This window comes from Podarcis cretensis, assembly GCF_951804945.1.
Source record: "Podarcis cretensis genome assembly, chromosome: 16".
Lineage (NCBI taxonomy): Eukaryota > Metazoa > Chordata > Lepidosauria > Squamata > Lacertidae > Podarcis > Podarcis cretensis.
The window spans coordinates 28,514,505-28,542,432 of NC_137186.1; the positions used below are offsets into that span (position 1 = coordinate 28,514,505).

Here is a 27,928-nt window from a genome sequence, read left to right on the forward strand (position 1 = left end):
ACTGCTGATGTCCTTCTTGTGGCTTTCAACAGTTCTGTCATTGTGTAAAGGTAAACTCTTAGGCATTGTTGAATGTGTATATATATATATATATGCATATATCACATGAATATATGATAAAGTGGCCTATAAATCTTGTAAATAATGAAAAGAGCCGTGGCCGAGGTGAGCTTCCAACCGAGGATCCAACTTCGCTTCTCTGCTGAGCCAGCAGCAAAGGAGGCTTGAGGTGCGGCGAGGCTCCGCTAGCACCAGGCTCCCCTCTGCTGCAGAGGAAAATCCCTGCAAGTAGAAAGCCAGCCCTACAGGCCACGTCCCTCCTCCTCTTCCCCGCGTGCCCCTTTTGCTTGCGCGGGATGGGGTGCTAGACTGCTAGAGTCGTTCTTCTGGGTCCCAGCCCGGTCGTGGCTGCTCCGCTAGCCACCCCCCCCCCTCCGCCCCACAGAGAGCCAGGAGCGCAGTGGGGCGCTGGCACCTCTTGCCAAGCGAGGTCCCAAAGGGCGTCCCGGCCGAGTCCCCACCACCGAAGTGCCGGTCTGCCTGCAGGGGGCGCCCTTGTCGGGAGGAGGCGCGCCCCTCCGAGGCGGACCAGGGGCCGCGTGGTGCAGCGGCGGGCCAGCAGGGGGCGCGGCGGCTGCGCCTCGGCGGAGCGAGTGGCGGGCTGGTCCCGGGCGGCGAGGCGAGGCGAGGCGGGCGGAGTCGGCGCGGAGCAGCGAGCCGGGAGGAAGCGGCAGGTGAGCGGGCGTCGGGGCTTCGCGGGACTTTTTATGCCGGGGAGGGGGCGCCGTCTCCTGCCTTCCCAGGCGAGGGCCAGACCATGCTCTCTAAAGGGGGGAGTTTGTGGGACTCCGGAGGCAAAGTTCCGCGGGGAGCGGAGCTGCTTCGGCTGCTGCCTCAGTTTCCCCCTTGGCGAGGCCAGCTCTCTCTGGTGGGGGGGGGGCGCCTGGATCTTCCCGCACAACAGCCCGGCGAGGGAGGCTCGGTTCAAGAGGGGGAGTAGCCCAAGGCGAGCTTGCCCCCCCTTCCCTGTCGATGTGGGGGCAAGAAAGCCCAGCCCCCCCCCCGTTTGCCGACTGTTTCTGAAGGAGCCTCAGTCCGGAGATCCGGGTAGGGCAAGGACAATGGGGCGGGGGGCGATCGGTCCTCAGCACCAAGGGGCCCTATCCTGTGAGGGTCCAGAGATCTAATTCGAGAGGCGATGATGAGTAGGAAGCAGAGAGCATGTGAAGAGAAGTCTTCTTTGGGGGGGGGGGAGTCTAAGGATGCTCCAGGGCCGGGACTCCCGCATGGTCCGGGAAAGGGCTGCTGCTGCTGCTGCTGCTGCTGCTGCTTGGTTTTGGCTCAGGGCAAGTTCCTGAGACCACCCAAGTTCTGGGTCAAGAAGGGGACCTACAGGGCAGACCCTGAGGGCGTCCCCCCTTGAGGAAACCGTGGGGTGGAGTGGGATAGGGGAGTACCCGAGCAGGAAAGCCCCTGCTTGGCATGCAGAAGGGTGCAGGGCAGTGGCATAGCGTGGGGGGTATAGGGGGGCCGGCCGCACCGGGCGCAACATCTGGGGGGGGGGCGCGCTCGCACTCGCAGCTCTCTGCCCCTACTAAAATCCACGGGTTAGGGGGCGCAAATTACTTGCCTTGCCCCGGGTGCTGACAACCCATGCTACGCCACTGGTGCAGGGTCTTCCCAGCTTAGAGGACATCAGAGCCACAAGCCACAAGTGGAGCTGTTCTGGGGCCAGGATCCTGGAAAGCCGCTTGCTAGGCCTGGATAGGAGGCTTCCTCAACCTGGGACCTTATAGATCATAGAGTTGTACAGTTGGAAGGGACCCTGAGGATTATCTAAGTCCCTTTCAATGAAGGAATATGCAGCTGTCCCATATAGGGATTAAACCTGTAACCTTGGCATTGTCAGCACCACTCTCTAACCAACTGAGCTGTCCGGGCTGATCTGCTTTACTAGCCTTCAGAACATATGGAGGCACCATTTTGATGTGTAGACAGTACTGATTTATGTGGGCATTGGCCAGGGGAAAGGCAGGGAGGGGCAGCTGACCCCCCCCCCCATAATCAATAAAAATGCATAGCAAACTGAGCTTCTGCCCCACCTAACAAAAGGTCTGCCCCCCCCAAAAAAAATCCTGGCTACACCCGTAGTGGGCATGAGACAGCTTCTTCTGCTTCCAGCACCAAGAAGCAGCAGCTGCACAATGGTCCCCATTTCAGGGTCCAATCCTGGGTTGCTCAAAGTTTAGGAGCCTTCCTAGCTCAGTGACAGAGCATACAGAGGGTCTCAGGGTTCAGGCCCCTGTGGCATCTCCACGTAGGGCTGGGATAGGCTCCCTGCCTGAGAGCTGTTGCCAGTCAGAGTAGGTAACAGTGAGATATGCAGAACAAAGGTAGGGGGTGCCTTCCTGCGTTCCATTGTTCAACACTTTGCTGCTTGCGTGTGGCAAGCCTCAGTGCCATTGCTCTCCATCTGTGAAATGGGCACATTTGGGGACAAACCTGGCAGGGGGGTTGTGAGGGTGAAGCTTTGCAGAAGCTTTGCAAAGTCCCATGCATCATGCTCATCATAATAGGGAGACATCCATGGATCTTTTAGGGGAGGAGAGAGTCCAGGTGGTACATTGCCCTGAATTCATTACTCAGATTGAAGCATAAAGTGCCTAGGGTTCTAGTCTAGGGGGTTCTAGACAGCCGCCTTCCAGCAGACACCCCCACCCCTTTTCTCATGGGTCTTCCTCATCATCCTTCCAATTTCCTTGCAGAAAACGGATCTTCCCTCTGCACAGTGCTTAGCAGGCTAGAGGAGACCCTGATATTCACCCAGCAGCTCACTCTCCTGTTTTAGTTTTTGCTATATTTTTGTAAAGTAAATTTCTTGGTAAAGTTGGCTTTTGCTTGTCTCCATCCTCAGTAGCCTGAAAGTTTCCTAAAACACTGGTGTGTGCAATGATGCCTTTTGCTGTTTGGTGAAGCTCTTGGCTTAAGGGAGGAAGAGGATTGATCCTGCAGAGAGGCGATCTGGTGGCTCAGGCCAGGGCCATTGGTTAAATCAGGTGGATAGGAAGCCAGGGCTCTCACCACCCTTCCTGGCTGGTTTGTGTGTTTGTGTGTGTGTTTGTGTGTTTGTAGGAAGACCAGGAACCAGGGGGAGATGCGGACAGTAAGTAGAATGTATCTGGAGCACAAGGAGTTCTGTGCTTGTCCTGGGGAAGCTGGAGATAGGCAGAATGGATAAAGTAAAATCTTTTACTGGACCCGAACCAAAGAGTCTAGTGGCCCCTTGAAAGATTAATGTGTTTATTGTTCTCTGAACTTTTTCTCAGCAAAATCCTTCTGCCTAGAGGTGCGGGAGAGGGAAGATGCATTGTATAATAAATCAATTAAATAGGTTTTTTTGGGGGGGGTTGCAAATAGTCTGGTTTTTTTTTTATGAAAGAAGCCCCCTGCCCCCCACCAGCACCATGCTTGCCACCTATTTTGGATCGTGTTCCGCAAATGGATTATGCCAGGCAGCTGCAGACAGCAGGAAATGGGGATGAGGCTGCAAAATTGGATTAGGGTGGTGGAAGAGCCTCTTGGATTGAATCTCCATTAAAAGATCAATGCGCTTAACTATCATTTTAATATAATTTGTTTAAGATTAAGAAACCCATTTTAATGTGGCAAATAGATTAGGCTGCAAGATGCCAAGCAGGCTGGCCCTGGGCTGGGGGGAAAGCTTCTGGGCTGGGGGTGCTGCATAGGGGAGGAGAAGGCTGTTTCCTTGCCCCATGGTTCAGACAAGGTGCGGATGTTCGTTTATGGCAGGGGTGGAGAGGCTCAGGCCTGATGGGGAGAAGCAATGTTGGCCCCCAGGCATCTCTACCCTTCCCAAAGCACTCTCCCAAGAACATACGGCCTCTTTGCCAGGCTACACCCTTCCCTGGCGGTGTTTTGCACCCTCCTTGGGTGCTTGTGCCTGACTGTGCTAAGGCCCCTTCCTTGCAGAGATGGAGAGAGGGTACAATCATCTGATTCACACATGGGTGGAATGTTGTTGTTGTTGTTGTTGTTAATTACCAATCCATCACCCTAAGGTCCCAAGGTGAGGTGCATAAGTTAAAATACAGCAATAATTAAAAAAACAATTTTTCAAAACTTAAAATTACTAGAAAAAGCCACCACAAAACATAGGGGCAGGTCCTGCAAATACGCATCTCGGGTGTCAGAGGTGCACTGACTATACATCAGGATAGACCTTCCTGACAGTAAGAGCTGTTTGACAGTGGAACGGACAACCTCATGAGGTGGTGGACTCCCCTGTGATTCTTGCATGGCAAGGGGCTGGACTTGATAACCCTTGGGGTCTTTTCCAGCTCTACAATTCTCTGTTGCTGTGATTCTCCTCTGCCCCAGTGATTGATTTAGGAGAGTACGACTGGTTTGGTTGCACTGGGCACTGAGCCTTGGGGGTGCTGCCGGGAGCGCCACAACTATGATGTAGAATGGAAAGTGAGAGGAGGGTGGGCACCAGATTTTGGCATCACACAGGGCGCTTCTGAAATAATAATAATATTAATTTATTATATATACCCCGCCCATCTGGCTGGGTTTCCCCAGCCACTCTGGGTGGCTTCCAACAGAATATTAAAACACAATAGCCTATTAAACATTAAAAGCTTCCCTAAACAGGGCTGCCTTCAGATGTCTTCTAAAAGTCTGGTAGTTGTTTTTCTCTTTGACATCTGGTGGGAGGGTGTTCCACAGGGCGGGTGCCACTACTGATAAGGCCCTCTGCCTGGTTCCCTGTAACTCTCGCAGTGAGGGAACCGCCAGAAGGCCCTCGGCACTGGACCTCAGTGTCCGGGCAGAATGATAGGGGTGGAGACGCTTCTTCAGGTGCATTTGAGACCCCAGGTGGCTTCATATGCGGAGTCATGAACATTGGCCCTCCTTCTCTACCTCCATCTGTGGGCCGAAAGGCGAAGGTGTAGCTGGCCCTCAGACAAGGGTGGCTTGCTTTTTTTTTTTTTACCTAAAGAGGGGCTGCTTGCCAGCAGTGAAAGTGGGCACGCCACACTCATCTTGAAAGCAGCAGATTAGCTGCTGGCCATGTTTGTTTGCTTGTTTGGTGGCCTTCCTTCTGCTCATCAAATGATCCACCTGATGATTGGGGAGTGGGCAGTTGTTGTTGTTGTGAATTGCATTTATATTTCACCTTTTCCTGCAAGGAGCTCAAGGTGACATACATGGTTCTCTCCCTCCCCACAAAAACCCCTGGGAAGGAGGTTAGGCTGAGAGGCAGTGACTGCTCAAGGTCACCACTCAGCAAGCTTCAAATGGCTGAGTGTCAGAATTTGAACCCTGCTCTCTCCCATATCCTGGGCTGACACTCTAACCGCTACACCAGTTTGCATCTCTATCTGGGTGTTGAGCTAGGTGGAGAAGGTCTACTTCATTTCCCCTTCCCCCCCCCCCCATTCCTGCCCAAATTGGTGGGGTCTTCCAGGGTGGAGGCAGAAGCATTTATTTGGGACCCCTGCACCAGGAGTTAGGAACCCCCATGTCCTAAAGCCCTGTGGATGTTCCTTTCATTGGAAACAATAAAAGCGGATTAAACTTTAAGCCCACAGGGTGGGGGCGGGAATTGACGAAGTTCTAATGTTCCTGAAGTCGTTCCAATAGTTCTTTGGAAGGCTAAACTCAGGTGGAAAAAAACAATTAAAAAGGACAGTAAAAGTGTAAAGAATATTTAGGCAGCCTCAGGTAGCTAAGTGCCCACATTGCAGCTAAGAAGCTGATGGTGCAAGGGTGAGGCTTGTGCAGCCTGCTTACTCGGGTGTAAGCCCCTCTTCTTTTGGAATTTACTCCTTGGCCCATTGCAGGGAAAATGCCTAGTGTGTTTCCTGCGGTCTCTGAAGAACCATCAGAGAGGATCAAAATGGTGGCTCTGCAGGGGGCCCTTTGGGAGAACATTCCTTCCCAGTGTCCAGTGATGAGGCCACCAGTTAGTCCCAGTATTGGCAGGTGGTGGTGAGAATGGAGAGAGCTTGAACCCAGGGAGGCCACATCTGCAGCTCGCTCTCCTGAGGAAAGCTTGGCTGCTTGTGTTTTTTACCCCCCAAACATATCCTCTCTCGTAATCCCATCTATGGCATCTCAGAGAAGCTCAGGCGGGCGACCACTGTGAACCACAGTGCAGGCTGGTGGGAAAGAGGGACAAAGCTGCCCTCCTGGTGGGGTGCTCAGCCCCTGGGGAAGGAGCAGGAACCCCACTGCTGCAATGGCAAAGCGGTATGGGGGCTTGCTCAAGGCTGGGTGATGTATCTCAGCTGCTGCTTCCTCCCTTAAGATGGGGAGGAAGCATCAACAGCCGAGATACATTCCAGACATCGTGATATACAGTGGTACCATGATTCCCGAACAGCTTGGCTCCTGAACAAATCGGTTCCTGAACACCACAAACCTGGAAGCAAGTGTTCTGGTTTGCGAACGTTTTTTGGAAGCCATTTCGGCTGTCGGCATTGTTTCCGGGGCCAATCAACCAATCAGAAGCAGTGCCTTGGTTTGCGAATGTTTTGGAAGTCGAGCGGACTTCCAGAACGGATTGAGTTCGAGAACCAAGGTACCACTGTATCAGCATATTGTGGTATTTAGCTGCTGATATATCACGATGTTTTAAAACCAGATATCACCCAGCCCTACTTGAATCCTGCTTGTGGGGCATCTGGTTGGCCATTGTAAGAAGAGGATTCTGGACTAGATGGGCCATTGGCCTAATCCTGTCGGCTGTTCTGATGAGATGGGAGCTACTTCTGTTGGGGATCCTGCCAACCTCAGAAAGCCAGGGGAGTTGGCACTCTCCTGATGCTCCTCCCTTTCCTTGCACTGAAAGACTCAACAGAATATTCATCGTTTGGGGCCACACTTCAAAGTGTACATTCTGCTTCCCATCCATCATGGCTCCTGCATCCTGAAGGGTCAGCTCCTCTTGCTGTTATTCTAGATTTGTTGCAGCCACAGCCTTCACGTACCTGATACCAGCAAGGATGTTTTGGACCACAAAGTCTGGAGGGCTTCTGGTTGACAAAAGCTGAGCTAGAATGTTGGAGGCTGCCTTATACCTTAAACCTGTGCATGTAAAAAGGGGGTTTCCCTAAAAATAAGGAGTTTCTAGCCCTCAAGGTTATGAATAAAGGAAGCTGCTTTATACTGAGGTCGATTTAACACAAGTGGTGTCTATAATGACTGGCAGAAGTTCCTCTCCAGGGTTTCAGCCAAAACCCTCATCCAGCCCTACCTGGGAGATGTCATTGGGGATTGAACCTGGGACCTTCTGTATGCAAAGCAGCTGCTCTGCCACTGAGCCACAGCATCCTTGTGCCTTGCTCTGCCCTGAGCTATGGAGAGCTCCCCTTGCATTGCAGAACCCCCCAGGAAATGGGCACCACAGCAGAGTTTCGTCCGAGGACACAGGAAGGCAGCAAGTCAGCAAAATTGTGGGAATCTGGACAGCTAAAACAAATCCTCTCATTTGTGCCTCCTCGTTTGCATCTACTTCCCGAAGTGTCGCCGCCGTGAGGGTTAATTCCAGCACATGGCTGCTCTCTGTGTTAATTTGAGGGAGGATCCTTGCCAAAATAATCAGGCTGTACAAATCCCTGCCGTGATGTAGCATTTATAAGTGCTAAAGGGAAGTAGCAAAGGAGCGCAAATTGCAACAGAGCTTCGGGCGGCATCCAAATCGTCTGCAGGCTTCAGAAGCTGCGTATCCGAAATGTGGTGTTTTAAAAGTCTCTGTCCAGGCTGAAGTTGGCAGTCAGCTGCAGGAGATTGCTGTGACCATCAAGCCTGGCTCAGTCCATACATGCAGTGTGGGGAAGAGAGGGAGCAGGACATCTGGGGCCTGAATGCGGCCCTCGAGAGCTGGGGTGTACCTAGGGGTTGGCCAGGCTGGCTTCTGCCAAGGGCACAAGCCCCAGGTGTATGTGTGTGTACAAAATCATGTCTCCCCACTCTGGCTTGGAGTGGCTAGGAGCCTGTCCACATGCTCCCAGGTTGCTCCTTCCCTGCTCTGGGAGTTGCCTAGGGTTGCCACCTGTCCTGTATAATACAGGATTGTGCCTTATTTCACTGTAAAATGCTACTGTTTTGTGCTATGGTCTTCTCTCTCTCTCTTTCTCTCTCTCTGCCAAGTTAGGGATCCTCTGCAAATGCATGTGTTTGAAAGGGTAGGCGAAACGTCATGCATTTAAGCTCTGGGTAGCCAAGTGCAAGTGAGACACGGGTGGCGCTGTGGGTTAAACCACAGAGCCTAGGACTTGCTGATCAGAAGGTCGGCGGTTCGAATCCCCGCGACGGGGTGAGCTCCTAGCAGTTCAAAAGCACGTCAAGTGCAAGTAGATAAATAGGTACTGCTCCAGCGGGAAGGTAAATGGCGTTTCCGTGCACTGCTCTGGTTCGCTAGAAGCGGCTTAGCCATGCTGGCCATATGACCCGGAAGCTGAACGCTGGCTCCCTCGGCCAATAAAGCGAGATGAGCACCGCAACCCCAGAGTCGGCCACGACTGGACCTAATAGTTACCTTTAGCCAAGTGCAGACAGATTTACAAATTCACGTGTATGTATGTGACAAATTCCAAAGGGGACATCCTGTTAGGCTGTAATCACAGAATTGTAGAATTTGTAGTGCTGGAAAGGACCACGAGACGCCATCGAGTCCACCCCCTGCAATGCGGAAATATTTTGCCCAACATAGGGATTCAACCCGCAACCCTGAGATTAAGAGCCTCACACTCTACCGACTGAGCTAGAGAGAATACTTTGCAATGGATTGGTCTGAAGACACTTCTGCACCATATAAAAATCATCCACCGACTGCCCTGCCTCGCCCTGTCCTGTATTTTGCCAGAACAAAAGTGGCAACCCTAGAGCTGCCAGGCTTCAAGGGATGGGATGGGGGGCACCCATACAACTCCTTGCCAAGCATGCAAGGGAGCCTAGGTACACCTCTGCTTGAGCATCTCTTGCCAGCCCTGCCCTCCTCAAGGGCTGGAATGTGTCCTTGAACTATGATGGTGCCCCTGGCTTGCAGTGACAGAGGATGCGGAAAACGTGCGTGCAGAAACATCTTGCTTTTCTGTGTCCTATTGCCCCACCCACTTTCCCCCTGGCCTCGCCCACCACCTGCACATGGCCCCTGAAAGGTTCCATGCGAGGGACTGTGGCCCTCAGGCTGACAAAGGTTTGTTTAGTAAGTTCCCTCCAAGGTCAGCGTTGCTTCCTGGGTCTTGTACCTGCCGGCAGCAAGCACCTTCCTGTAGCAACCTTGCTTTTTGGGAAGAAACACCTGCAAGGGAAATGACCTGTGATTAATACTTCATTTCCTCTGATTACTGGAAACAGGCAGGTCACCAAGACGCCTCAGAAGTGCACCCAATGGGAGAGGCAGCCATAGGGTTTATGCTGTGCATCAGTGACTGTGGTGATGAACAGCCACAGTTTCCAAAGCTATCAGTCAAGGCATGCTTGAAGTTTTGAAAGGGGGCTGCTAGGTCTGCGCCCTCCCAGCCACTCTGCGCTTCTCCCGACATCAGCCCTGCCCTTGCAACTTGTGTGAGAGGAAGCAGGTTGGTGCTTTGGATTGGTCTCTCTAAAAGCACATGGGGTCAAACGACAGAGGAACAGTTCGGCACCTGCTCTGAGCTCCTTTAGGGGACAGCTCTCTGCAGCACCTGGGACTTTGAAAGGTCCAGAATGTGTTTCATTTGCTTGATAGCCTCTTATAATAATAATAATAATAATAATAATAATAATAATAATAATGATGATGATGATGATGATAATAATAATAATTTATTATTTATACCCTGCCCATCTGGCTGAGTTTCCCCAGCCACTCTGGGCGGCTCCCAAGCGAGTGTTAAAAACAATACAGTGCTACCTTGGGTTACAGGCGCTTCAGGTTACAGACTCCGCTAACCCAGAAATAGTTGCTCGGGTTAAGAACTTTGCTTCACGATGAGAACAGAAATCGCATGATGGCAGTGCGGCGGCAGCGGGAGGCCTCAGGTTAAGAACAGTTTCAGGTTAAGAACGGAGCTCCAGAACCAAATAAGTTCTTAACCAGAGGTACCACTGTACAGCGTTAAATATTAAAAACTTCCCTAAACAGGGCTGCCTTCAGATGTCTTTTAAAGATAAGATAGCTGCTTATTTCCTTCACATCTGAAGGGAGGGTGTTCCACAGGGCGGGTGCCACTACCGAGAAGGCCCTGTTTGGTTCCCTGTAACCTCTTCCTAGTGGCAAGTGCACTCAGAGCAGAGTAGGGATAAAAGGAGCCACATTTGAACACCTGACCCCATCCATTTGCCTTTAGGGGCTTGGGAGCACCCGTCTCTCATGGGAACAAAACAGAGCATTCCTTAAGGATGGGGCCAAGCCTCCTAAAGCACTCTGACTGTGACACCTCAAAAGATCTCTTGCTCTGTTCCAGGGAACCTTTTGAGGGTTTTTTCATAGAATCATAGAGTTGGAAGGGACTCAAGGGTCATCTAGTCCAACCCCCTACAATGCAGGAATCTCAGCTAAAGTATACATGGCAGACAGCCATCCAACCTCTGCATAAATATCTCTAAGGAAGGAGAGCTCACAACCTCCCGAGGGAGACTGTTCCACTGTCAAACAGCTCTTACTGTCAGAAAGTTTTTCCGTATGTCTAGTCGGAATCTCATTTCCTGCAACTTGAAGCCCCTGGTTCCAGCCCTACTTTCCAGAGCAGGAGAAAACAAGCCTGCCTCCATCCTCCACGTGACGGCCCTTGAGATATTTGAAGATGGCTATCATATCTCCTCTCAATCTTCTCTTTCCCAGGCTAGACATAACCAGCTCCTTCAACCGTTCCTCATCCAGCTTGGCTTCCAGAGCCTTGATCAAGAGCATTCTGTATTCTGCTCTGGTCAGACCTCACCTGGAGTACTGTGTCCAGTTCTGGCACCACAGTTCAAGAAGGACACTGACAAACTGGAACGTGTCCAGAGGAGGGCAACCAAAATGGTCAAAGGCCTGGAAACGATGCCTTATGAGGAACGGCTAAGGGAGCTGGGCATGTTTAGCCTGGAGAAGAGGAGGTTAAGGGGTGATATGATAGCCATGTTCAAATATATAAAAGGATGTCACATAGAGGAGGGAGAAAGGTTGTTTTCTGCTGCTCCAGAGAAGCGGACACGGAGCAATGGTTCCAAACTACAAGAAAGAAGATTCCACCTAAACATTAGGAAGAACTTCCTGACAGTAAGAGCTGTTCGACAGTGGAATTTGCTGCCAAGGAGTGTGGTGGAGTCTCCTTCTTTGGAGGTCTTTAAGCAGAGGCTTGACAACCATATGTCAGGAGTGCTCTGATGGTGTTTCCTGCTTGGCAGGGGGTTGGACTCGATGGCCCTTGTGGTCTCTTCCAACTCTATGATTCTATTATTCTATGATCAACTTGGTCGCCCTCCTTTGCACATGTTCCAGCTTGTCAACATCCTTCTTAAATTAGGGTGCCCAGAACTGGACACAGTATTCCAGGTGTGGTCACCTGTCTTTTTGCAGAGTTGTTGCAAAGTTAGGGGAGAGCAAGATGGTTACTTGTAGGGTTCCCCCCCCCTCTTTTAAGTGCCCCAAATGCCTGGATGGATATCTTTGTGGTCGGTGACTTGTTTCTTGTGAATGGTCCCCTTCCCCACAACAGCAATGCAGAATAAATTACCGCCCATCTTCTGCTGCAAAACATGCGCCACTTTAGCATGCATTTTAACCTGACAGTTCTTGCTTTGCATATTATGCCCATTCAGTTGCTCCTCCCCCCTTACACTTTACATACCTGCCTACCAAGATTGCCCTTGTGGATCTGATGAAGTAAAAGCCTGAGGGATGGCTGGGTCAGTCAGCAGAGCATGAGACTCTTAATCTCAGGGTCGTGGGTTCAAACCCCACATTAGAAGAAATATTCTTGTATTGCAGGGGGTTGGACTGGTTTCCACCCCCACTTTAAATACATATATATAAATTTTATTAAAAGAATTTCAGTTATAAAAAATAGAGTGATGAAAGAGAAGGGAAAAGGTGCACGAAGTACATTAAGAAAGGAAGATATGCCATAGTACTGTACACTAAATATACTACACTATATTTCTTTGGTACACTAAATATACTACACTACATTTATAGTATGCTATACTAAATATATAGTATATTACACTATTATAGTATATCACACTAGAGTTGGAAGGGACCCCAAGGGTCATCTAGTCCAACCCCCGGGTGTGCATTTTAGGCGCATCCAGACTCCCTTTTTGTGCTGTGTTTCTAGGCATATGTCCACATTTTAAAGTGTTGTTATTGGTTTTCCCCTTGGCACTTTCCCTATGAAAACTGCTCTTTACTGCTGGATTGGAGCAAACAGAAATCCGCAGAAAACCTGAATTGCTCCCCCCCCATTCAGCAGAAGAGTTTTTGCAGAGAAAACACTGGAGCGGGGGTGGGGGGTGGGGGAGAGAAGCACTTGGATACAGCACTTTAAAGTGTGGACCTGTGCCTAGAAAGGATGGGGAGGAAGGGCGGTAAGTCGAGAACCCTGAGCATTTTTGTTTTTATGTTACAAAGGGCTGCAGACACACAGTGCAACTAAAGCCCATAAAAGGTAAAAGGACCCCTGACCATTAGGTCCAGTCGTGACCGACTCTGGGGTTGCAGCGCTCATCTCGCTTTATTGGCCGAGGGAGCCGGTGTACAGCTTCCGAGTCATGTGGCCAGCATGACTAAGCCGCTTCTGGTGAACCAGAGCAGCACACGGAAACGCCATTTACCTTCCCGCTGGAGTGATACCTATTTATCTACTTGCACTTTAACGTGCTTTCGAACTGCTAGGTTGGTAGGAGCAGGGGCTGAGCAACGGGAGCTCACTCCGTCGTGTTGATTCAAACCGCCGACCTTCTGATCGGCAAGTCCTAGGCTCTGTGGTTTAACCCACAGCGCCACCCGCGTCCCTTTTTCTAAAGCCCATAGCTTCCCCCAAAGACACCTGGGAACTATAGTTTGTTAGGTTGATGGGAATTGCAGCTTTGGGGCGGGGGGCGGGGGGCGGGATACAGGTCCCGGGATACTTTGGGGGAAGAAGCTGTGTTCTGTAATGGCAATGTGTGTATGCAGAGCCTCAGTAGGGCCATGCAAGGAGCTGGATCAGGCCAGAGGGCTATCTTAGAATCATAGGTGCCAACTCACTGGGGCCCTGGTTGCCCGAGCACTCACAAAATTCCCCATGAAGGGGCCGGGCATGCACAAATTTTGGGGCCAGGGCATGGCACCCATGGCCCCAGGCGTACTCGGTCGCCTGACCAAGTTGGCACTCCTCATTTCAGAGTTGGAAGAGATCCCAAGGGCCATCTAGTCTAACTTGCCCAGCATCCTGTTCTTGCAGTGGCCCCTAGGGATCCTACCAGCAGGGCCCAGATGCCACAACAACACTCTCCCCCACTTGCGATTCCCCAGATAACTGCCATGATTCAGATGCTGTCCGACCGCGGAGGCTGGAGCAGAGACATTGGATCTGGTAGCTCCTGGTCGCCTGATTCCCCACACACCTTGGCTGGGCTCCTTCGCCTCCTGTCCTCTGTCTCCAGAGGAGCTGCCTGCTGCCAGTTGCATTACCCAGTGGAGAGGAGACAGTTTTGTTCTCCAGGGCCCAGAGCAGCCATAGAACAGCCTGTTCTAACCGATGAAAAATGGGCAGGGCGGGGGCAGCGGCAACAGGTTTGCGAGGAGCACAGGAAATGGATTTTAATAATGAGAAGTAGGCAAGAACATTGCCCAGGGTAACAAGGAAGCCTTAACCGCATTAAGAAGGCTGGAAGAGGAACACTCCTGCCAGCTGCTTTCTGGCCTGGGATGATAACAGGGTCGTTCCCTCCCTTCACCTCGCTCTGTGAGAAATGTTGGGCCCTGTTGGAGCAGGCGTCAGTTGTCAAGTTGTTCTGAACTGAGCCACCGCACCATTTCCATGATGGCCACATGCCACAAACCTCTCTTGTGTCTCTCTTCCCACCCTATGTCATGCTTGGAGCAGCGTTAGAAACTCAGGTATATAAACTAATCGCCAAATGGCACCTTAAACCAGGGTTACGGTTGCCACAATGGAATTGTCTAGGCGCCATTTCCCCCTTATGAAATTGTTTATTACAGTGGTACCTCGGGTTAAGAACTTAATTCTTTCTGGAGGTCCGTTCTTAACCTGAAACTGTTCTTAGCCTGAGGTACCACTTTAGCTAATGGAGCCTCCTGCTGCCACCATGTGATTTCTGTTCTCATCCTGAGGTAAAGTTCTTAATCTGAAGCACTATTTCTGGGTTAGCAGAGTCTGTAACCTGAAGCGTATGTAACCTGAAGCATCTGTAACCCGAGGTACCACTGTACTGTATCCTCCTCCTCCTCCTTCTCCTTCTCCTCCTTCTCCTTTCTATACTGCTTAATATTTTAAAGAAAAAAATCTCAAAGTGGTTTACAACAAATTCGAACATCAAATCAATAAAACAAATTCAAGCTTCGAGGGAAATGTTTCAGATCCTTCTCAAAGTGCCATTTTGCTCTCCCCATATGTATTGACCTACTTAAGTTATATAGCTGCCCCATGGCAGACGTACTGTAGGAAGGCAGTATGATGTAGTGGTTAGAGTGTCGGACTAGGACCTGGGAGGGGCCAGCCAGGTGGAAATGTCAGTCTCAAGCCTGGCATCCGGAGATCTCCACGTGGTGGCAATTGGACCCACACCAGTCACAAAATGTGCCTGGCCCCTGAACACTAGCTTGAAGGTGCCGGGTTTTTATTTTTAACTCACAGACTTATAGACATGGAGAATTGGTAGGTACCCATCCAGTTCAACCCTCTGCAATGCAGGAATTGCAGCTCATGGATATTGTGGAAATGGAGTCTGCCACTAACTAGAATCTTCCCGACTGGTTTTTCTGCAGTAGATATGAGATTAAAAGTAGATACGAGATTTAGCAGAGCATAAACGCCACAACTGAGCTTGCTCCTCATTGACTTTTCTCTTGTGCTGAAATAACAAGACTCAGCGGGTAGTATGACCTTGCTAGCCCTACTCGGAGTAGAGCCATCTGGGTCTGTTGATTTCAGTGGTTCTGCTGATGTCGGATGCAGCCTTAAACAGAGCTTACCGTATTTATGAACTCAAACAACTTTTTATATCCCGCCTTTTCGCAGGGTTGGAAGTGGCTTGCAACACTGACAAATGTGAAAAGGAAGAAAGAAAATCTAAGAGTAAAACAGTATGCAGGGGATAATATCTGTTCTAGTTAAGCAGCATTTGTAGAGCAGGGAGAGGAGTCCCTCATGCAAATTAAGCACATGTCTCCATATTCACAGATACTCTTGGATATACAGTAGTACCTCGGGTTACATATGCTTCAGGTTACAGACTCCGCTAACCCAGAAATCGTGCAGTGGCGGTGCAGCAGCAGCAGCAGCAGCAGCAGCAGGCCCCATTAGCTAAAGTGGTGCTTCAGGTTAAGAACAGTTTCAGGTTAAGAATGGACCTCCGGAACAAATTAAGTACTTAACCCGAGGTACCACTTTATTTTATGTCACCCTAAAAACTGAGGCCAGCCAGTGGAGTGTTTGAAGAGCCCCAAACCCTTGATATGCCTCGTGCTGTTTTTGCAACTTCTGCCCAATTTTCCACACGTACAGTGGTACCTCAGGTTAAGTACTTAATTCGTTCCGGAGGTCCATTCTTAACCTGAAACTGTTCTTAACCTGAAGCACCACTTTAGCTAATGGGGCCTCCTGCTGCCGCTGGAGAACGATTTCTGTTCTCATCCTGAAGCACTATTTCTGGGTTAGCGGAGTCTGTAAACTGAAGCGTATGTAACCTGAAGCGTATGTAATCTGAGCTACCACTGTAAACAGAATAAGGAAGCAGTGCACCTTCTGGTGGCCATTCTCTGCTGTTGCCAAAGAGCACAACGATCAGGAGATCTTCCGTCTCCAAGAGGGATTAAACTTTAGGCCTAAACTCCAAGGACAGCCTCCCAATGAGATGAGCTCCCAAAGATCATGACCAGGTCGTGGTGATTTCTCTGTTTTCAGACAGCCCAGACGAGTCTACCATTGGCAAAGCCAGGATAAGCCTTAACTTGGCGAGACGATGATGATAGCATCATCATCACGATTTAAATATATTTGTCGCTTATTACCCTCCAAAAAGCAACTTACAAAAATACAATAAAATATGCAAAAGCACTACAATACAGTGGTACCTTGGGTTAAGTACTTAATTCATTCCGGAGGTCCGTTTGTAACCTTAAACTGTTGTTAACCTGAAGCACCACTTTAGCTAATGGGGCCTCCTGCTGCTGCCGCGCCACTGGAGCACGATTTCTGTTCTCATCCTGAAGCAAAGTTCTTAACCCAAGGTACTATTTCTGGGTTAGCGGAGTCTGTAACCTGAAGCGTATGTAACCTGAAGCGTATGTAACCCGAGGTACCACTGTGTTGGATGCTTCCGGACTGTCACTGTGTTAGGGTAGGATTCAGTGACTTATCAGAAAATTCAAGTTGCACAATTAATAGTTGAGCTGGAGCTCTTCCACAACAAACCCACTCTTTCTGCCCCACCCACCACAAAGATCAGACTTTTATGATATGTAAAGTGAAGGGGGAACTGCCCTAGAAAGTGTGGGATGGGGCTTGCTTGACGCAGCATTGTCTAACCTCCCTGCAAACAAATCAGGTATAAATCCTCAATAAGCTGGTTGTTTGTTGGTGAGCAGTGTTGATGGCAAAGAGAAAGGATCCAGGGTGAAGGGAGCTCCCCAGATTCCTGGATCCATCCTTGAGCAATGCCCTAGAAGTGCAAGGAAAGGCCCCTTGATAACCCAGATCACAGGGATGAAAGAGAGACAAGAAGGGGTGGGGTGGGGGCCTGTGTCAAAATTCACACCCCCCCCACCATACACTGCAGGTGGTTGTGCTGGTGGGGTGAACTGTGTTAGACATATTTGTGATCCCATTTTACGTGTCTTAAAAACTTTGCTTTTTTATTTAAAGCAGCCGACATTCTTATAACCAACCACGGCAGCTCAGAAACTGTAGAAGTTTAAACACACCAACACTGTTGCCATATCGATAACAAGATTAACAAATAAGCGCTGATAAAAGCAGTAATTGGCAAACAAGATTAAGGGAACAATATTAATACAAGAGCAACGGAGGTAAAATGCTGGCAAGAACAGGAAAAGGTTGTCTGGAAGGATGTGGGGTCGGGTTGTATGGCCCTGGGGTGAGAGGAGGGCAAGCCTAGTTTGAGCTCAGGTCTTGGCAAGGTAAATCAGATGCACCGAGTTTTCTTCTTAAAGGGGATTCTGGAGGGGCTGCGGAAACCTGGACTATCCTGCCATCTCTTTTGGGAGTCACTCTGCAATAAATTCCAAAGTGATGAGACCTAAACAGAGGTGCTTGATTCATTGATAGGTACAGCTGAACAACAGCAGAGTGTTGTGACATTTGGCGCAATTCTGTGCAAACCCACAGAGTCTTGTTCTGGGCGAAAATTCCATGCTCCTGAGATGCTCCACTTGGCTTATCACAAAAGCAAGTTTCCAGCCCTCATGGTACACAAGGCCTTGGCTCGTGGCTGAGTGGTTTCCCCGCTGCCTTGCTCTTTTCCCAGGGGAAACCTGCTCTTTCTCTCTGAATCAGAGCAAACAGCAATCTGCGGGGAACCCAATTGCCATTTGCTGCAGTTGAGCACTAAAGAGCCTTTCCCCCCGGGGAAAGCAGCGGGACAAGAAGACGTGTGGATAAACCCTCAGAGTAGATGAAGTATTTCTTCACGTAGTGCGTAGTTTGTTCATTTATTTTTATTTAATAGATTTATATGCCAGCCTTCGTCATAAGATCTGAGAATAAAATACAGGATCAAAACGAGTAAACAAGGGAAACAAACCAGCAAAACAACTATCCCACAGGCACATTTAAAAAGCTGTAGAATATTAATCTTACGGAACTATGGATCTCCCACCCACAGGAGCAGAGATGACTTTAAAAGAGGATTGGACAAATTTATGGAGGAGGAGGAGGGCTGTTGATGGCTATTCCCCATGATGCCTATGCTTCCTCCTTCCAGTGTTGAAGGTGGTAATAAATAATAACAACAACAACAACAACAACAACAACAACAACAACAACAACAACAACAAAACAACTATTATTATTATTATTATTATTATTATTATTATTAAAGGGTTGATTAAAATACAACTTAAAAATGAGATTAAAGTACAACATTAAAATGCAGCCTCGTTTCAGTAGAAACTCAAATCAAAAACTTTTGGGGGATGGAAATGTGAAATCTTCACCAAGGCCAACTATCCAGACTGGTCCTACATGGGCCAGAAAAAAGCCAGGGAAGTCCCCAAATAGGCGTTCCATCACAGAGGGAGAAAGGAAAAAGGAAAGAGGGGGAGGGGATCAAGTTGATTCCATGCCAAAGGTCAGGTGGAACAACTCTGTCTTACAGGCCCTGCGGAAAGAAATCAGATCCTGCAGGGCCCTAGTCTCATGAGACAGAGCGTTCCACCAGGCCGGAGCCAGTGTTGAAAAGGCCCTGGCTCTGGTTGAGGCCAGAACTCCAGCTGCTGGGAATTGCTGGGGGGGGGGGAGCGCTGCTGTTGTGCCCACACCCTGCTTGTGAGCTTCCTCCCAATTGGGGGCATCTGGTTGGCCGCTGTGAGAACAGGAGTCCCCTTTGGCCTGATCCAGGCTCTTCTCAAGTTCTGTTTTACTTTCTGTATTATTTGTGTCTCCACTAGAGAGAATATGACCTCAATGCATTACTCCCTTTTCCAGCAGTCTCTCTCCTTTCCGATGCAGCTGTGGGAGGGGACACACCTCACCAGCTACCTAGAATAAGAGATAGCTGCCCCCTCCGGAGGTGTCATTACATTGGCAGGAAACGACTGTGGGAGCCACAGCCTTTCGACAGGAAACTTAATTTTCACACAGATGTTCCGTTGTTGAGCTGCCCCCACAAAGAGAAAAGGCGCCCATCCCGTTGATTCTCTTGGAGACTTTTGCCCATGTCTTTTGGGGCCTGGGCTAGCTTTCCCAACTTCCCCGCCATGGGGATCTGAGCCAGCCCCAGCAAAGCCGAGAGCCGAGACCCTCTTCCTGGCACCTGGGCGACTTGAGGTCTGTGCCTGCTCACTGTGATCCTGCAGATATGGACACTGGATTCCCTGGCGCCCTCTTGCCCGGCTCTCACCATGCTAATTCGTGGGCATAAAGACTTCCTGGCAGATGTGGTCTACATTGTCTTGGAGCTACTCATCGCGGTGCTGGCCATCTTGGGCAACGTCCTGGTCTGCTGGGCCGTCTGCCTGAACAGCAACCTCCAGAACGTCACCAACTACTTTGTGGTGTCTCTGGCGGTGGCAGACATTGCGGTGGGCGTCCTCGCCATTCCCTTTGCCATCACCATCAGCACCGGCTTCTGCGCCTACTTCTATGGCTGCCTCTTCATCGCCTGCTTCGTCCTGGTCCTGACCCAGAGCTCCATCTTCAGCCTCCTGGCCATCGCCATCGACCGGATTATCGCCATCCGGATGCCCCTCAGGTAAATGTGCAGTTGATGACAATGACGACAAGCTGTGCTTTTTTTTTCCTAGGGGTAAAAGGTAAAGGTAAAGGACCCCTGGACAGTCCAGTCCAGTCAAAGGCGACTGTGGGGTTGCTGATATTAGATGAAAATTCGAAATTATAATATGTGATGACAAAGAATTAAGAGAAAAAGAGAGGGTATGGATTTGCTGAATTAAATATTTGAATTGGAATACAAAAAAGGGAGGTGTGAGGAAGTCATGAAAATAAGTAAATGAACTGTAAGATTTAGAAAGAGGGATTTGTTATTAATTGTTTTTTGCTTTTTAATTGTTTTTGTTTCTCTTAGTGTTTGTATTTTTTGTGTTTTTTTTTTCTTTTTACCATTTTTGTAACTTTTTTCTTCTGGAAACTTTAATAAATATTTTTTTTAAAAAAAAACAAAGGCGACTGTGGGGTTCTGGTGCTCATCCCGCTTTCAGGCCGAGGGAGCTGGCGTTTGTCCACAAACAGCTTTCCGGGTCATGTGGCCAGCAGGACTAAACCGCTTCTGGCCCAACAGGACACCGTGACAGAAACCAGAGTGCATGGAAATGCCGTTTATCTTCCCACCACAGTGGTACCTGTTTATCTGCTTGCACTGGTGTGCTTTCAAACTGCTAGGTTGGCAGGAGCTGGGACAGAGAAATGGGAGCTCACTCCATCATGCGGATTTGAACCGCCAACCTTCTGATCGGCAAGCCCAAGAGGCTCAGTGGTTTAGACCACAGCGCCACCCCTTGTGATTCTAGGGGTACTCAATGGTACGCAGTACTGGCACCTTTCCCCACCCCCAAATGTGGCACTTGCTGTAACAACTTCATCATGAATACCAGGGGTGCCAACTTCAATAAAATATGGGGGGGACAGGTAAGCCCTGCCCTGCATATTGGATCACATGATGCGGCACATGCACACCATTTGAATGGCAATGCCCATCAACTGGGGTGGCGGCAGCTCCCTTAACAATTTTATTGGGGTGGGAAAGAACGCTTGGCCCCTAGGAATTGGCTCCTAGGGTGAGTACCAGTACGATGTTTTTTCTTTGAAAAAAAGCACCGATGACGACAAGGAGCACAGCTTCAGTGCAGAGCTTATTACCTTTCTCCAGAACCAGCAGAAGCAGAATAAATTTGCTGCTGGAGAAGTCTGAAGTCCGTCACCAACTTTTCATCCGTTTTAAAAAGCCAGCGGGTGATGCTGGGATCTGCACGACCCAAATCCCAGCTGGAGTTTTTGCTCCCCGCCACCCTGTCTGTTTGAGAGAAAGGTCCGTGTTTCATAATCTCGGCTTTTCCCAACCCTCTTCACTTGCTCTGAGCATGAGTCCCCTGAGAGCAGCGGCAGTCAGTCAGGGGGGCTGTTTGTAATGGCACGAAGCAGCCCCCTCCAGCGTGGGATAACAGCTGGGCAGCCTCAGAAGTCCACTTCACAGAGACTTATCCCGCTCTAGGTCTTCTGTCCAAGTCTCTGAGTGCCTCGGGCTCAATCTCTTCCTCTCCCCTATTGTGATTTTTTTAATTTACAGTGAAAAGCTCAAGTGGAGCTTCCTGCCCTCTGAGTTTGAAGAGCAGCAGCAGTAGCTGGAAATGGATATACAGTTCCTAAGGGCCAGGGAGGGGAAAGGGAAGGTGCAGCCCTTTGCTGTCTGTCTGCCTCTCAGCTGGGCTGACTCTCACTTCTCACCCAAACCACCTGGGCGGGAGAAACTTCTTCAGCTGCAGGTTCAAGAAATCGGCTCCCAAAGGCTCCATGCTGTCAATGGGCGTAGCCAGGATCTATGCTATTGGGGGCGGGGGGCGGCGATACTCACCTGTCACCATCCTCTGTCCGGCTCTGTCTAGCAGATTTGGAATGAAATGTCTCAACAACAGTTGTTTGAAATTCCTTTCTTTAGACCCCAAGTGCTCATAAAAATCTGTCAAAATCTTCAGCCGTTTGAAAATTAGGAATTTTTTTTAAAAAAAACTACAATGCCAGGGAGACCTTTTGTGCGATTAAGGAGTACGTTTTGCAAAATTACAAAGAGCACACATTTTTCCATATTATTTTTTTAAAAAATCTAAACTCAAAACAAGTTTTCCTGGATTTGCTGGAAACCTTTTCAGCACTTCCTTCTCTATTTCCTCCGTTTCTTTCCCCGAAGGCAGCCCTGTTTAGGGAAGCTTTTAATGTTTGATGCATTACTGTATTTTAATATTTTGTTGGAAGCCGCCCAGAGTGGCTGAGGAAGCCCAGCCAGATGGGCAGGGTATAAATAATATATTATTATTATTATTGCTATTATTATTCTGTTTATACGCTGCCCTGTCATTGTCGACTTTAGCCAGGTCTTCATTCTCCGCAAGATATGATCTACAGTAGACATAGTGCAAGGCTGAGCAAGAGAGATGACCAGTTAGACCCACTGCTGTAGTATCCTAAATTCCGATGTTCTGCAAAGAATGTCTCACACATTTCCACAAAGGATGAAATGAAATTCTACATTGCATAGGTACAACAAATGCAGGCACTGACTTTTTCTAGGGAAATGCTCGCTAGGTAGAGAGATTGTGGTATCTCAGCAAACATTTCAATTTCAAATATTCTGATTTTTCTACTTTTAGTTAAGTATCTTTATTTATTTCCTTCATTTAGTGGGAGCAGCTGCTCCCCCCCCCCCGGCTGTGCCCATGATCCTCTCTGCAACTGACTAGGCAGAGGAGAAACTGATCTGCTAAGTTTCTACCTGCAGTTTTCTTTATAGCTCCTATGAAACCCAAACAAATGCAACAGGGATGAGAGAGGAATTGGGGGTGAGGATGGGGGCTTTGTACTCAGAAGGTGAATGTTCCCATTACACACATATGTGTGCATTAATTCATTCACCTTGTTCACGTGCCCCTGCCCTGCCTTTGCAGGTGGGAGAAAAGCAGCCCTCTTTGCAGGGTCGTGTAGGGAGGTGAAATCTCCACCCCCTAAAATTTATACACCAGTTGATTGAGGGGAAACCTCAAAGCGGTTTACAAAAGATCGAACAATGAAATCAAGACAGAATCATGACCCCGCTTTAAAACGCACAAAAGTGGAAATACTAAAACAGATGAAAATGGCCTCAGCTTTACGAGCATCTGCGTAGGTTTGTCTGAACAAGGATGTTTTTAGCAGGAGCCAGCAAGAGTACAGTGAAGGCACCTTAAAGGTAAAGGTACCCCTGACCGTTAGATCCAGTCGCAGACGACTCTGGGGTTGCACGCTCTTCTTGCTCTATAGGCCGAGGGAGCCGGTGTTTGTCCGCAGACAGCTTCTGGGTCATGTGGCCAGCATGACTAAGCCGCTTCTGGCGAAACCAGAGCAGCGCACGAAGCAGAAAGGCCCCTTACTGATCTCACTAGGCAGGGAGTTCCAAAGTGCAGGTGGTGCCAATTCACAACCACGACCTGTTATTTTGAGCCTTCAGAATGCTAATAATAATAGCTTCCCTCCCCTGCTGGGGCTTTAACTTGCCCTGGGAGAGAAGTCATCAGTGCAGAGAGAAAGAAGGAAATCCAGGAAGAGGGACGAGGATGATGACTGATGTTTTATTGGCTGTTTGTGAAAGGAATTTGGCCTGCAGAAGGGGCAGAGAAGGAGGCCAGGCCTGTAACATCACGGAGACATCCTCTGTCTCCTCCCTTCCATAGGCAAAGGATGGAGTGCATCTTGGTTGAAGCCCTGGTGGCTGCTGGAAAGCCTCCTTGGGAAATATAGCCAAATTGCCCTTTTGCAAGCTCGTGCTTTGGGGCCGAAACAGTGACTCATACATTTATAAATAACAACTACAGCAATGGCGGTCCCAGGGCAGGGAAGTCTCTGCAGCGCACAGCGGCAGATTTTGCTTCAGAGCCTTCCCACTGTGGCTTCTGCCCTGGCTTGTGTGGCTCTAGGCAAATCAATTCAAAAGGCTCCCGCCCCCTCTCTCACACAAGCATCCTTCCTTGGGGTCATAGGCTGGGCTGCAGTGATGTCACAGAATGTTCATAAGTAGTCCAACTGCTGAGTTGAAGGGTGCTGTCTGTAGCAGGCGGGGCTAACACCCTGTTCAGGGGCCTGGTCTGATTCCTTGCCCCACAGCCAAGAAATCCCAACCGCACAGCCCCATTGATTTTGGGGGTGGCAGCAAAACCAAAACAAATTAAACACAGTTGTGGGATGGGCTGAGCCTAGCACTCTAGTGTTGGTTGCAAATCCCCCATACCTGGTCACCAGGTGGTCATTTGATAAGCGGAGCTGGGACACCAAACTCCTTGCTCTGGAGGAATCAGCCAAGGAGGGGGTGCTGTCTGCCTGTGGGTGGGTGCATATCAGAGTGGGCCAAAACAAAGAGCTCAGGCACCCCATGAAGCCTAGCTGTATGGTGCAGGGCCTGATGGGATTTGTAGTCCAAAATAGCCAGGCAAGCCCAAAGCATCTGGAGGAAAGTAGGTGGAGGAATTTAGACTTTCCTTACAAGATATTTTCCTTCCTTTAGGGATGTTTCAGATGAGGAGGAGGAGGAAGAGGAGGGTTGGGTTGAGTGGACTTTGGATACCCTCAGTAAACTGAGGGGCTCTGATGCCGTCACCTGTGTTTAAACTAAGAGGCAGGTCGATCCTGATAAATATTGGCAAATATTAGCTTGGATTGTGTCCCTCCTCTCCGGGTGCTCTCTTTCTCCTCCTCTTACCAAGTTATATAACTAATGCTATTAATTAAATAAACATTGTTCCTTAATGGATGGATTAAGTGCCAGCAGCTCTTGGCTGGATCTGAATCGGAAGTTGCAGAGGACAAAGTCAAATGATTGGTTTTCAGCTCTACATTCCCCCCCCCCCCACCACCACCACAAAACGCATAAAGTGCTAATGGGATGTGGTCCCACCTGATGTCAAAGAGTTAAAAAAAACTATGTGGCTTTTTGTCAACGTCTGAAGGCAGCCCAGTCTTGGGAAGCTTTTAATGTTTGATATTATTATTATTATTATTATTATTATTATTATTATTATCATTTCTTATACCCCAATCATCTGACCGGGTTGCCCCAGTAACTCTTGGCAGCTTCCAACAAAAATACACACAGAGAGAAAAAAGCACATCAAACATTAAAAGCTTCCCAAAACTGGGCTGCCTTCAGATGTTTACAAAAAGTCACATAGTTTTTTAACTCTTTGACATCAGACAGGAGGATGTTCCACAGGGTGGGTGTGACTACCCAGAAGGTTTCCTGCCTGGTTCCCTATAACATACCCTCCGACATTTCTCCGATGAAAATAGGGCCATCCCATTCCGTAATGACAATTTTACTGTTTATACCCCACACATATTACTGGGTTGCCATTCTGGGCTGCTTCCAACATTTATAAAAACATAACCAACCATTCAGCATTAAAAAAACCCACTTCCTTATACAGGATTGCCTTCAGACGGCTCGGGGGTCAGATAACTCCGTACCCTCCAACATTTCTCCAATGAAAATAAGGAAAAGTGGGACATTCCAGGATCAAATCAGAAACTGGGGCGGCTTCTCTAAATCAGAGATGTCCCTGGAAAATAGAGACACTTGGAGGATCTGCTGTAAGCTCACTTCTCACAGTGAGGAAACCACCAGAAAGGCCTCAGAGATAGACCTCCGTGTCTGGGCTGAATAATGGGGGTGGAGATGCTCCTTCAGGTAAACAGGACTGAGGCTGTTTAGGGCTTTAAAGATCAACACCAACCATCTGAGTTGTCCTTGGAAATGTACTGAGAACCAATGTTGATCTTTCCCCCCCCCCCATTTTTTTTATTAATTTTCCAAATTTCTAACAAAAATAACATATAAAACACACAAAAGAAAGCACATTACAATACTAAAAAGAAAAAAAGACAAATAAAAAGACTTATTACTTCTAACCTATTTTAACTTTCATTGTTAATTAATGCCCTCCCATCAGATGTCAAAGAGAAAAATAACTACCAAACTTTTAGAAGACATCTGAAGGCAGCCCTGTTTAGGGAAGCTTTTAATGTTTAATAGGTTATTGTATTTTAGTGTTTTGTTGGAAGCCGCCCAGAGTGGCTGGGGAAACCTAGCCAGATGGGCAGGGTATAAATAATAAATTATTATATTATTATTATTATTAATTGACTCCTTCAAATCCCCCTAATTGAATTTCATTGTATCACCTTGTAACAGTTCTCCAAAATCATATTTCTTATAAAATCAACTCCTTCAATTTACTATCTTCTTTTTTATTGGTATTCTTACCACCAATGTTGATCTTTTAGGACCAATGTTACGGGGGTCATAGCCTATTTTGCAACTCGCAACATCACCAGATCCTACCGTTGACTTTCCTTGGCTCTTCTCCTTCCAGGTACAACGCTTTGGTGACGGGCTCACGGGCGAAAAGCATCATTGGCATCTGCTGGGTCTTGTCCTTCATCATCGGCCTGACGCCCATGCTGGGATGGCACAAGCCTGCCTTGGGCAACCAGGGTTCCTCTTCCTCTTCCTCCTCCTCCTCTGCTGGGGTGTGCACCAACGAGTCCTCTTTCTCTTCCTCCTTCTCATCCTCCCCCTCCACTACGACCCCTTCCGGTAACTGCAGCAGCGACATGTTGGCCTGCCTCTTTGAGTCTGTGGTCACCATGGAATACATGGTCTACTACAACTTTTTCGCCTGCGTCCTCACCCCGCTGCTCCTGATGTTCGGCATCTACCTGAAAATCTTCATGGCCGCCCGGCGGCAGCTCAAGCAGATGGAGAACAAGGCGACGCCCGGGGAACGTTCCCGCTCCATCTTGCAGAAGGAAGTCCATGCGGCCAAGTCGCTGGCCATCATCGTCGGGCTGTTTGCCTTCTGCTGGCTGCCCATGCACACCGTCAACTGCTACATCCTCTTCCGACGGGGCTGCGGCCGCCCTCCGCTCTGGCTGATGTACCTCGCCATCATCCTCTCCCACGCCAACTCCGTGGTGAACCCTCTGATCTACGCCTACAGGATCCGGGAGTTCAGGCTGACTTTCCGCAAGATCATCGGGCAGCACATCCTGGGCAGAAAGCAACGCTTCAAGGGGACCACGGCCAGCCGGAGGTCCTCTGCTCACGCGGAGGAAGACGGCGAGAGTGCCGGCATGCAGATCACCAAGTACGCTCTGAACTTCTACACCGGAGGGGACTTGGATGGCATCCACAGGGACGGGGATTGGGGGAAAACCAAAGTGGGCTTGGAACTGCACCAGAGCAAGAAGGCGTTGGCCGGGGAGGCAAATGGCCATGCAGCCCATCCCTGCAAAAATGGGGATCTCTCCAAAACCTGCAGAGACATGGAGATGCTGAGCCAAGAGCTGCTGGCCATTCGGGACTCTTATGCCGCTGACCTGGAAACTTCAGCCGTAGAAGCCTCTGATGGGTCCTGAGGCCCCCTCAGGATGCAACGCGGCTGGAATGAAATCTTCCCTCACCCCAGTGGTCTGCTTGGTGGCAGCAAAAAGGGAGGGAAAGGAGGAGAGAAGGGGAGGGCAAAGGTTTGGGTCCTTGCGATAGAAGGGGAAGGGTACCTGACACAACTGACAGAAAGACCTGAAGCGGCCTGGGGAGAAGGCCGGAAAGGGCCGAGGGGTTTTTTCCCAGCCAAAGGTCAAAGGTGAAGATGGGCGGGACACAGAGACACGCTTCTTGTTGCCTTTGGAAGACTCTGCAGGGGGGAGGGCCCGTGGCAACATCCGATGTTGCTTGGGACATCTGTGGCTGCCTGCGGCCCCAGCCCAGTTGTACCAGGAGAAAATGAAAGGGTCAATGGAAAGGTGCTTCATAGTGCCAAGGAACTGTGATTCCTGCATTGCAGGGGTTGGACTAGATGACCCCTGAGGTGCCTTCCAACACTACAATTCTATGATTCTGTGAAGAGCAGAATGGGAAGTTTTTTTGCTGGACACCCAGCTAGGGTGACGCCAGGCTCGTTCCTGGAGCTGGCGAGAGAGAGAGAGAGAGCGTGCGAGAGGACATGGTTTGGAGGCATTAGAGACACGTCCGTTTGTGTAAAATCTTGATTAGGAAGCTTTATGATGCGATTCTGATTTTCCTCTGGCTGCCATAAGTCTCCTTGGGGACTTCTGCAGGGCAGGGCAGTTGCCTACTTAGCCTCTTCTACCAGGCCGTCTCCTAGGTAGGGTCTGGCAGGATGGAAATCAGTAGGTGACTGTGCTCCAGTTTGCTCCCAGGGCATGGGTGCCTATGAGATGATTGGGGGGTGACCTTGCTCAGCAAAGAG

The 27,928-nt window shown here is 49.4% G+C and overlaps 1 protein-coding gene across 3 annotated transcripts; it reads left to right on the forward strand.

The window, feature by feature from the left end:
* Positions 1–657: 657 nt before the first annotated feature.
* On the forward strand, positions 658–27,928 carry ADORA2A (adenosine A2a receptor). Of its 3 annotated transcripts, none has more exons than XM_079956886.1 (3): positions 658–734; positions 18,888–19,653; positions 26,030–27,928. In XM_079956886.1, exons 2-3 carry the CDS (start codon positions 19,304–19,306, stop codon positions 27,072–27,074), a joined length of 1,395 nt encoding a protein of 464 aa, XP_079813012.1. In that variant the 5' UTR covers positions 658–734; positions 18,888–19,303; the 3' UTR covers positions 27,075–27,928. The 3 variants fall into 3 exon arrangements, with proteins under 3 accessions (XP_079813012.1, XP_079813013.1, XP_079813014.1); XM_079956887.1 differs by having other exon boundaries at positions 690–734; positions 18,851–19,653; XM_079956888.1 differs by having other exon boundaries at positions 699–734; positions 18,891–19,653.

Bases quoted from the DNA above. Each gene is read 5' to 3' on its own strand.
- ADORA2A (XM_079956886.1), top strand. From the start codon at position 19,304: ATGCTAATTCGTGGGCATAAAGACTTCCTGGCAGATGTGGTCTACATT. The intron at 19,654-26,029 runs GTAAATGTGCAG...TTCTCCTTCCAG, and splicing joins GCCATCCGGATGCCCCTCAG to GTACAACGCTTTGGTGACGG.